General features: G+C 36.8%; 1 protein-coding gene across 1 annotated transcript in view; it reads right to left on the bottom strand.

Moving 5' to 3' along the window:
• Positions 1–8084, bottom strand: part of LOC140938933 (long-chain fatty acid transport protein 4-like) — a 13272-nt gene extending 5188 nt beyond the window's left edge. Inside the window, exons 1-4 of the mRNA XM_073388465.1 lie at positions 7885–8084; positions 5595–5980; positions 4198–4362; positions 1320–1389 (exon numbers count right to left, since the gene is read on the bottom strand). Coding sequence (XP_073244566.1) covers positions 1320–1389; positions 4198–4362; positions 5595–5980; positions 7885–8048 — 785 coding nt within the window. The 5' untranslated portion in view covers positions 8049–8084. The remainder of the gene's footprint in view (positions 1–1319; positions 1390–4197; positions 4363–5594; positions 5981–7884) is intronic.
• Positions 8085–12261: the final 4177 nt, after the last annotated feature.

Below are 12261 nucleotides of genomic sequence, written 5' to 3'. Positions count from 1 at the left end.
CAATCAGAAGCACTACCCAGATATGGGTAGTGATGCATCAACAGTAAGGAATTTCTTTGCTTGTTTCTTTAAATATAATTCCACAGGGAAACCAATGGTAGCGTCACAAAATTTTGGCTGTTTTCTCAAGCTGAGGTTAAAGTTCTACATTGTTTTATTTCAAACTCATTCTCCCCCATTGACATACCCAAAAATGAACAAAAATAAAATTTAAACAGGGAGAAAATGGAACCACAACATAATTATCCCATTCTAGTTGAGAAAAAACTATTTAATAATAAAAATTTACAAACAAATGTTTACAAAGGATTCTTTGTGTTGATGCTGTAAAGACACCCACGTATATATTGTGCTTAGAAAAAGTGAAGTTTATATTTGCAGAACTGACTATAAGTGAATGAATACCTGTACTCAGGCTAGACAAAAATAACTGAAACAACTTGGTAACATGGCTGCTATATGTTCATTGAATTCCTGTGATTTTACCGAGATAAGCAACATTTTGTCACAGATGCTATGTAGGTTGAGGCGGTAAAGTATAAGGAAAAACTTGACTACACTGTATAGTCCAACCCCCTGTGAGTAACTACCCAAAATGAGAAGGCTAGATTTAGTGAGTTGATTATGGGAGGTGGTTGCTTAAAAGAATCAACAAACAGAGAGTCTCTTCTCTCTTCCAAAAGAGGTCCAGACAGGTATACTTTTTGAAAGATCATTTACTACATGCAATTTTTAATCGATTCTAAGTTCCTACAAGTTTAGTTCCACTTTGTCACTGAAAGTTCTTTGTATACTCTGAGCAGTGAAGTACATGATGTGAACAAAGTGGGGAAGTGGTTGCTTCAAGAGGTTGTAATATCATGGGAAATGATAAAACCATCAAGCAAAAAAGTGGTTGTAGTCACTTATGAGAAGTGGTCATTTACTGGGGGTTCTAGTTAATGTAACATATAAGGGCGTCACTTACATGAGGTGGTTTCACATAGACGATTAACCATATTCCTAATGTGTATTAAATTCAAGTTTTACTGACACTCTATTTAACTGCCTGATTTGTGCATTAAAAAATTTGATGTCCCTCAAGTCTCTCCTGTCAACAACACAATGACCAAGACGACGGACACCTTTAGAAAAGAAATTTGCAGCTTTGAGGAATTTTTTACAGTTTTTAAAAGACCCATGCCAAAAGTTCCAGATCTTAACTAGTGGTTTCCTTAATCATTACTATTATATTTCTTACATTGTTTTTTCAGCAGCAAGGGTGGTGGAGGAGACAGAGGGGGTCGTGTCGTCACTATTATATAGTGTATATTGCTTACTTTTGATGAGTTATAACAACAGGCTTTGGATATCCAGTTGTTCCTGAAGTGTAGATATACATTAAAGCATCTAATAGGAAATAAAACATTTCAAGTATTAATTTTTGTCACAAAATAATAAAAATAAAAAGGCATATTTATTACACAAAATCAACTGCATGAAAACACACAAAATACAGGTAAACTGAAAAATCTGTGTAGCAGTAAAATAAAATCAAACATGACAGGATATTTAAGACTTGGCATGTGTTTTTTAACGTTTGTGTACATTGGTGATTCCCCAATTGTGACCTCATAATAAAGGTCTGACTATGTGGAATGAGTCCTACGTGTCCTTTACAATTGTTATGTATTATATGTAGTTCCAGAAATTTTACATACCCCCCAGCTAAGGGCAACATAAATTCCAAAGGGAAAGGGGGGGGGTACAATTTCTGCGTGGGTGGGGGGCTCTAAGACTGGTGAGTTATCAAAAACTAACAGCTTCTCTGTCAAGCAAGCTATTGGTTAATTTACTGTTAACAGTCTTTTAAAACAAGAATTGTTGTTTTCATTGATGACATTGTATTAAAGTTCAGTTGAATGTTTTTTTTTTTCACGGCTTATACAATAGATAGTTGTCACTGGCTCATTAAATAAACTTCTGGTTATCTAGCTGTAACGGTATTTCACAATATATTGTGCAGATTGTGGTATTCACTGTAATGTGATCCCGTTCTAGGCCTTCTTCTGACATGTTTTTACCGGGGCCTAGCCGAAGGCTGGCACCGGTCATAAAATACAACGCGTTTCTGTGTTTTCAAAGTTACATTGTTAGGGATATATCGCTGACTGAGATATATCGCCGGCTCGTCACTTTTCGTTACTATTTCGTTACTTTTTTGAGTGTTCGCTGAGATCTATCGCTGGTTCAGAAATTTGAAGTAGGGAGCAACAACTGTAACCAAATATTAATTCGATTAGTTTGCACACGGAATGCTTTAATGCGACTATATTTACCACTTATCAATAAATGAGATCCCTGTCTATTGCAAAATATTGTTACAGTATTCATCCTAGCGATGACAAAGCTTGGTCGACGTAGAACTGTGTACACTACGACAAAGCAAAAATCTTAACTTATTAAACCTGCATGCGCCAAGCCTTGTTTATGCGTTTCAATACCTTACAATTATCACTCCCTACAGGAAACTTCGTCAAATATTTTCCGACAAACAATTAAAACTCATTAGGAGGAAGTCTATCACTGCTTTGACTTATGAAGCAACAAAACAAAATATTTTTAAATAACCTTTTTGTCACGCAATATTTACGTTAGCGAGATGCGCAAATTCTCAACTGTTCAAAAATGCGGGATTCCCTAACATTTTGTCTTTTCACATTATTCATTAGACGTTGATGTAGAATTTTTATGTTTTTCTCCTTGGTATTCTTAGCTACTTTGGATTCTTGTTGTTAAGAAATATCTTATTATTATGTAATCGATCTGAACAGGTGAGAAAAACTGCGTAACTTGATAGCCTAGGATTGGGAGTTTTGACTCATGTTAATGTATTGAACCCTCATCTATTGTTCTGGAGTTTTAATTACATGTGACCTTTGCTGCAACGCAGTCATTCGTTCTAACACACTCGCCATGCGAACAAATTACTTTTTCCCTCCTCCTTCCCTTGCCCTTTCCTCTTTCCTTATTTGCATTAAACCATTGCTAGAGCGTTTTTATAGCCTCACCTTTACTGGACATAATTGTTTACCTTTCTGATTTAGAAGTATATTGAAATAATTCAAAGAAAATTAATTATTCATTAAATTGGCTTAGGGCCAAATATTAATTCGATTAGTTTTGGAACAGAATGGTTAATGCGACTATATTTGCTACTTATCAATAAATGAGATCCCTGTGTGTTTTACAGTATTCATCCTAACGATGACAAAGCTTAGTCGCTGTTGAACTGTGTTCACTACGACAAAACAAAAATCTTATCTTATTAAACTTGCATGCGCGAAACTTTGTTTGTGCCTTTCAAGCTTTGTTCATGCATTTCAATACCTTACAATTCACACTCGCTACAGGAAACTTCGTCAAATATTGGCCGACAAATAATTAAGACTCATTACAAGAAAGTCTATCACTGCTTTAACTAATAAAAAACCAAAAAACACTGTTTCACATAACCTTTGTCATGCAATATTTACGTTAGTGACATGCGAAAACTCTCAACTGTTCAAAATGGGGGATTCCCTAACATTTTCTCTTTTCGCATTATTCATTACACCTTGTTTTCATCTCTAAAGAATATTTGCAATAATAAAGATTTTAGTGTCGCTCGACAAACTTGTTGATGAAAACCACCCTTCCACGTGGGTTGCCAAGACAAAAGTGGCCCTGGTAAAATTCAAGAAGTGATTCTTGTTAACTGAAAGGAAGCAATTGAAGTCCACTCGGTGTTAAGTTACAGAGGGCATCATTTTCTTATGTGTAAGGTATCGACCTCCATGTTTCTCAGTGACTTACTTTTAATTAATAACAAAAAACCTTAACAGGGCAAAATTGAGATTATTAGACACTGTACTAACATGAATAAAAGGATTTTTTCTCTCTTCATTGCAAAAACAATTAACTTTTGCATTATAGTATAGGGCAACAGCATTTTTGACATAATTATTCTTTCCAGGGGGTGCCTAACCAAGTTGGAAAATTACGGAAATTCCAGGGGGTGGGGGGAGGGTCTGACAAGTACCCCTTTTCCAGGGAAGTGGGAAGGCTAAAGCAAAAGTGCCCTCTGTGGGGGATATGGATATTTTCTGGAACTACTCATTATCATTTTGTTGATCTTATATAAGAATCACGTATTTTGCTTGTTACAAAAACACTTGCCTTTACTTGTAGTTGAGTTTTGGGGATTAACATCAGGTGGTTTTGGTTGAAATGTTTCTAGTTCTTTGATCAAGCTGACTGGTGAGTCATCCAAGGAAGAAACACCTCCTAAGCAGTAGAACTGCATTTTTTCAGGCATCCGATTGCGAATGTCCTTCACTGCAACTGGACAATATAAGACTAATTCATTATTATAATGAATTATACCATGCCCATTTTTAGGTTTGAAGACACCGCAATTTTGACTAAATGAGCCTGAACAAGGTATTAAATTTTGCTAGTTTTATATCAACTGAAACAAAAATATTATTATAAGGTAAATGTGCAAAAATGTCAGCTCGATGGTTCTTATCTATTCTGCTGGGAAGCATTATAGAAAGTAGTCTTTCTTAGTATTACCAGCGTATGAACATACTAATGTACAACAAAGCTATTGCAGTACTAAGGCACAAAGTATCACCATCGTAGGAATGTACTAACATATGAAGATGCTATTGCAATACAAGAGTGAACTTGAACCCTTAAGCCTAGAATCTTACAATTTTGATAGCATGTTAACTCTCCATACTAACAAAAAAAATTCACCAGAACAGCAAACCTAAAATGGACATAATATGTAATGAATGGTGGCAAAATAATCCACTTGGTGGTTCTTTCTCTACTTTTAACCATTGTTGCATTAAAATTTAGAAATGTTGATTTTTGAGAAGAGGGGAAAACTCAGTCCAGAAGAAAGCAAGAAAGAAAACAAATAAAAGAAAACTACAAATGAAGTTGGCACTGGGATTTGGCCCTGGATTACGCTGGTGGGAGGTTTGAGTTCTCTAATTGTTTCTTTAATTTGCCACCTTTGTTACCCATATGCCAAATGATTGACGCAATTCAAGGAACTGAAAAAAGAAGCCTGAGAAAAATACTGGCCTTCAACAAAATTTGAACCAAAAACCTCAGCATTTTTTAATCAGTGGGATGACCTGACGAACACAGTTTATGAAACCAATAACTCATTGTTATCACAGGTTCACACAATTTTCCCATGAATGGGAAGGAGCAATTTCCCCATAGCAACCTGCTAAGGTCAGGAAATAATGTGTGTTCATAAAACAAAGCCTGTGTTTGGCAGCTAGGCAATACATATCTACCTTAAATCAGACTGTGTACATGTAGCTATCGTTAGCGTGACATCCCCAAGGGGGGTGTGGTATAAACCCTTCCAAACAAATCCGATATTATGCCTTCAAAATTCCCTGAGAATGGCCTCAATCTCCTTTGATAACTGCTGATACGAGCACAAGTTTAAGATGGTGGTTTCACTTTATCCTCGGTTTGAATTTAAGAAAACAAAGGATAGGATAAGGATAAGCACTGCATGAGCATTTACTTCAGCAAATTATTACCTGCTAGGTCAGATCCATACAATATTGCCCTGGCATCTGCAATAGATATACAATGGCACAGTGAATCAAGTCTAAGGTTGGTGTTGATAAGGGCAGTTATTACACCAAGTTTAGATAACCCAAGCCACAAACAAACAAATTCTGGGCATGATTCCAGAAATAGAGCCACTTTGTCTCCTTTTTTGTAGCCTTCTGATTTGAAGTAATTTGCAACTCTGTTGGAATAATCTTCGACGTCTTGAAATGTCCATGTTTTCTGTCCAAAGATGAAGGCAGCCTTTTGAGGATGTCTGGCCACAACTTGTCCAAAAACTTCTGCTATTGTATTCTGATTCTTTAAGAGCTTCTTAATTTTTATGGTAATGCTTGCAGCTAAGAAGATAAACCTATCAAAATAATTGATTTGTTACATCATGAGATAATTAAGTCTCTTTCACAGCCGTTTTAAGCATCATCATGGGGAGGAGCATTGTGTGACAAAATTAATCTAAAAGCCACTGGAAAGAAAACTAAAGATAGTTTGATGGGGATGTTTACTACCAGAATCATTAAACTGTTATAGCAGCCTAAAAAACTATTGTTTGCATTTGAATTTTCAAATAGCTGGCATGACCATTCCGAGCTTTCTGTTTGATTATGTGATTTTCTACAGTTTTAGAAAGGCAATAACAATAGGTCCAACAACTTGCAGTTAAAATGATCATGAATGCTCACAAAATAACTTTTCTGGCAAGGGAAATCAATAATATTGGTTACTATCATTCATGATAATGAGCGGAAGCAGAGATATTTCTACAGAATTCTATCTTGGTAGTTTAACACCATTTGAACTGCAAACCATCATTTTTGCTTTACTAAAATTATGGAAAGTCACATGACCAAACAAGTTGCTTGAAATGTTCATGCAAGCTACGGAAAAATTCAACTGCAAATTATTGCTTTTATGAGGGTGCTTAAATTTCAAAGCATAACTATATTCTTTTTAGCATTGTTTTAAGGTTGGTTTTCACTTGTAACTAAGTCAAAGTTGGAGCCATAAGTGCAGAGCTGTAAGAGCACTTATGACCTTGTGAAAATCAAAAATCAGAGTCGTAAGCAGAGTCATGAGCACAACAGAGTAAGGGTCGGAAGAATCAGAACATTTCCATTTTCTTCGGACTCTGCTTATGACTCCATCGTTTATGATCCAATGAAAACCAGATTGCTGGAGTCGGAAGCAGAAGGATAAACCAATCACAATGCACATTCCCACGCTTTGTGAGTGGTTTAGTTCTTCTGCTTCAGCATATGACCCCTACCTAAATATTTCTGAAATGTCATTTTGTTGCAAGGAAAAAGCCCATGAAGCGTAAGAAAACTAAATCAAGTTTTGCTGCTTGCCTGTCCTGATCGCTGTTTTGATTGGTCATATTAGACACATTCAACATTCCCACAATATTTCAGGTGTTCGGGTTCGTTTGACTGTAGAGCACATTTTAGTTGATGTGCGTTTAGTTTAGAAGGGAATAAATCAAAGGAAAGCCCATAACTATGAAACTGCAACTAAAGGGGGCAATAGAAAAGCACTAACTTGGGTAAGAAGTAAAGGAAATCTGTGTCACCTCTTGCAAGTGCAACGCGGCCATCTTGAACGGAAAGCTGCTGGAGGAGTACTGGAAACAACTACTACGCGAAGAATTTTACATGCAGGAGAAGGCTCTTGAAGCAGTACGTTTGTGCAAAAACTTTGTCAATGTGCTTTTGTTGTGGATTAATTTTATCCCTGGTTTAAATTTCATTGTGTTGTCTTTATGGCTAAATGAGTAAAATTTGAATTTAAAATTTGCTGAAATTGAACAACACACAGGAACTGCGATCGGTTACGCAATGTACATCTGGTACTAATATTCCTTACAGGCCACCTTTCTTTAAAGTACTGGATCAAACTTGCCAAGTTTCACGACTTTGTCGTGAGTCTCACTATTCAGAATCTCACATTTTTTCCTTTTGGGGGTTTGCAAGTTTGCTGGAGCGCTGGACCATTTCAAATTTGCACGGACAGTTGATATGAATTTTTCACAGACATTTGACATGAATAGAGTCAAAACATGTATGCATAATAAATGTATGTGATTTCAGCGAAATCTTACCCATTTTTGGACTATCTGATTAAGCTCTACATGCCTAAGAAAGCCATAAAAGATCTCAGCGTCTACAAATTATGGCTTTCCATGAAGCAAATGAAGAGGATGTTCATTACACTTTTAAAGTCTTACCGTACAAATCAATGTAGGTCATGTAGGGTACATACCTTAAATCACGAAAAAATGTTCGAAAGAAGATCCTGGGAAAGGACTTTCCTCCTGAAGCCAAAAACGCCCCAAACAAAAGAACTGGTACAAGAAATAAAGGAAGCTTGGTGAAGTAAGCAAGAAACGGTATACCAGCTACCACTACTGCCCAAGTGAACGCCATTGCTTTCAGTCGAACTTGCTGTCACGCCAAACTGGTCAAGCAAATGTGCCGCACCTAGGAAAAAGAGCGATCATGCATGGAAACTATTCAGCAAAGTATTCAAAACACTTGTCCTCGGTGACTTGTCACGCCTAGTATAGAACCAATTATACATGAACAGTTTAAAACAATCTTCTATTGTTTCCCCGGTCTGCTATTTTTTTAGTGATTCTGGTATTTCTACACACGCAGACATCTTTGCTTTTTTTTTTTTTTTTTTCACGGGGAAATGCAGAATACCCGGCACTTCAGACCACTTTATTTACATGTGTCGGAGGAGACCTGACCTAACACAATATAGCTTGTCTTATTCAACAAGATGTAAATAATGTTGTCGCGTCAGTTTTGCAGTTTAACATCAAAGAAAAACTCGCTAGTGAAGGAGAAAAAACGTGCTTGAGGACAGAAATATATATCGGCATATGCCGCCTGTAATTCCAATAAGGTCCGAGTGGACATATATATCTAAAACGAAGCCACTGAATATTTAACATTTGACTTTAGGAAAGCCAAACGGATGTGACTTTTTGGGGTCCACCAGCCCGAAAAATATCTCATTTCCGACTTTTGAAAGGAAGGGGAACGAGGAGAAGAGAAGAGGTTCGAAGAAGAGAAAAAACTCGTCATACTAGTGCGGATTTACCTCCACTGACCTTGATATCTATTAAAATCTATGTTTAAACTAAACCGAATAGCTTTTCGTGACGACACGAGAGCTATCCGGCCGGCATAGTAATACTTCACAATAGATTTAGCAAGGGCTAAAAGCTGAGCTTTCGATTTTTTTTTTTTTATAATAACCTATAATTTACTCGAACTAAACGGCGACGGCAACGAGAACGGAAGAAAATAGGTCTAATTAGCAAAAAACAACAACTATGCACCTGCAGCGCACTTTTTTTTCCTCTTTTTTTTGCCGTTGTTGTTGTAACTTGAAACTGACTAGTTACACGTTTTATGGAAAAATGTCGTTGTGCTCACAAAAAGTTTTGTTGTTTGTGTTTCTGTTCCTTTTTTTTTTTTTTTTCTATTGCTGCTCATTTCCGCCTCCCTGCCTGCTAGCATTTCTCATTTTCTCACCTCCGGTATAAAATTTTCATGCTGTTCTTCTAGCGAAATTCGTCTCCTTTGTTTTTTGTCTCTCGCTCTAGCTCTCTGGCGCTCATTTTCTCGTTGAGCTCCGCTAGCCTGTCGCCTTCTTTCTCGTTTTTTCTGTCTTTCTCTTTCTCAATATTCCAAATTCAATTTGTGGACATGACAATTAATCTAAGCTTAAAATACTTTAGACAACACGGATATAGAAACAATTTCCGCTTTTCATTTTGTCTTTGTCTTTGCTTCACAAGACAGGACAACTCGGATTAATATTAATCCGTGGATTATAATAATAATAGATTATAATATGGTTATTATAATCCGGTAATAGATTATTATAATCCAGTAATAGATTATTATAATCCAGCAATAGATTATTATAATCCAGTAATAGATTAAGGCACGGCAAAAACTGGAAGGATTAGATTATTATTAATAATAATCATCCGGATTAATATTAATCTCTATTATAATCCGGGTGAGTGCAGCACCGGAAACAATAATTGGAGGAGGCTGGATTGTTGAAGCTGTCGAACAGTCGGCATCATTCTCCCAGATTAGAGATGGCGACATTCTTGTTCAAGTGAATGACAAGGCATGTATAAAGTATCGTTATCAATGCACACAGGATTTGTTTTCTGCAAGGTCACTTGCCAACATAACTCTAGAGTTCTTCCGTCCAGCAGAAATTGGTGCCAACACTTCAGTCAATCATACGCCTTCGTGGATGCCACCAGCTAACCCATCAACAACAATGGCTCCTTCTATGACACCAATCCTGAAACCCAGTCCTCTAACACAAACTCCTACTTTAAGTCCAGCTTATACGCAGACGGTCCAAATCATGAAATGCTCCTTGGGAAATAACTATCTCTATGGATCAAACTCAGAAAGACTGAGTCTTTTAGAAATAACTGAAAAGATTCAAGGATTTCCTTTGATGATGTGCGCACTGACATCCCTTTCACTTTGTTATTTTTTTTATTACTTAAGATCTTTATTCTATTCTACGTTAAAAATCTTCATGGCCCTGCAAAAAATTCAGTTGCAACTGTATTACCAGCAGAGCTGAGACAAATGCCGACTTCTCCTACTAAAATGTAATAACGTATAATAAGGAGTGCGGTTATTGACTGAATGTAATTAAGAGTTTTGTTCAAAAAACTACTAGCACAAGTACCAAATTCGTCGTGGTTAGAATAGAATATTTTCTTTATTGAGAGACTTGTACAAATTTGAGCTATGTGGGATTATATTTATCAGATTAATATTAATCTTAATCGTTTAAGGTACGGCTCAAAGCTCAGTTATGGATTATAATAATCTATTACTGGATCTAATATTAGGATTAATATTAATCTGATTAATATTAATCCTACATAAGATTAATAGTAATCCTAATTGATCAAGGCACGGCTCAAACCTCAGTAATGGATTATAATAATCTATTACTGATTATAATAATCTATCACTGGATTATAATAATCTATTACTGGATTATAATAATCATTAGGATTAATATTAATCCGATTAATATTCATCCGAGTTGTCCTGACAAGACGCGGTTGGCCTTGCAATTTCCCGCCCAAAAAATCTCGAGTTACATTTGGGTTGCCAAACCTGTTGATTGAGTTATTTTATATGGGCATGCCTGTGGTGCGGACGTTTGGGCAGGCGGCTGGCGGGCGGTCTTACGCAAGGCGGATAAAGGTTAAAGGGTTGCCCTGGTCTGACGTACGGTGACGTGACTTCAAGTCACTACCACAATTTCTCGGATGCATAAATAGCCAATTTTTCTTACCTCATGAGCTCATCCGATATGTGATTCTCCACGTTAGAATTCGGCGCGGCGCGGCGCAACTTCCCTCCGTTGCAGAAATGGCGCCGAAAATTCACCGTTTTTCAAGTGTGAACTGAATCCATATCCGATATGCTTTTCGTGCCGTCACAGAACCTATTCGGTATAATGTGATCAAAGCCTAACATGCTGCTTCAAGTAGTTCGTCAACTTATTTCTGACTTATTCCTTGGATATTATCCATGCTTATTCCATTCCAATTGCTTCACTAGACTCACCTCTACAGTCGCTGTTGTCAATACGACTGGTTAATGTTTTTATATATTTGGATTTTTTTGTGCTTTAAATACGTTACAATGAGAAGTCCTGGTGTCACTCCATGTTACCCCAACACACATATGCCAGCATGTCAAAAAAAATTAAACTTCCACTCCAGCCCCCACCGTCTAGTAAATGTTTTTACTCCCGCCCCCCCCCTCCTTATCTTTTTATCAGTTTTTCTTGCATTGATCATGCCTCCCTATCTGGTTTTTCAGCCGCTCCCTCCAATTATCGGAAAGTTAGTCCTTTGATATGTAAATATTGTAGCTACGGAAGTTCAGTATATCTACTAACACGTTCAGGTAATTTTTTTGCTTTCTTAGTTTGTGGTAGATAACTGCAACGGTCTTTTTACAGGATAAATCCTTCCGCGGTTCAATTGCAAATAATCACTACCTCAGAAGTAGTGAATGTTATGTAGTTGCCAAAACGCAACCCACCTAACGCGGCCGGCTAACGCCAAAATCATATACGTTACTGCCATAACATATGACTTATGCCATTATAATTCTCTTACCAGTGTGTAAGTTAAATGGTGGGTAAGTATGCTTTTGCCGTCGCCCCACATGTATATTCTTTTTCTAGTAATAACGAGCGTCTTTCAGTTTTACTAACGAGAAGAAAAAATCAGGCTATAAGTTCATTTGAGAGACAAAGATAAATTGAACAGGTAACGTTCACCAATGTAGTATTTACCTTTTTCAGTCAATTTTCTTCAGAATATCACTAGATCGCTTCTTTCCTTGAAAAGTAAAACAAACACTGACATTCCAATTTAAAATATGCCTGCAATAGCTGTCTCTGAGACAGCTGTCAATCTTTTTCATTTGTAGACAGTAAACCATGCATTTGCCTGCCAAGACAATCAATACATTATGTTAAAAATTGTAATATATTCTCAATGGGACGAAGGCCTGAATAGTGCCTGTAATTTTTATAGGGACCTTAAGATCTAGCCTG

This window comes from Porites lutea, chromosome 5, assembly GCF_958299795.1.
Source record: "Porites lutea chromosome 5, jaPorLute2.1, whole genome shotgun sequence".
Lineage (NCBI taxonomy): Eukaryota > Metazoa > Cnidaria > Anthozoa > Scleractinia > Poritidae > Porites > Porites lutea.
Note: the sequence above shows the minus strand (reverse complement) of the source record. Positions and strands in the feature narration are given on the sequence as shown.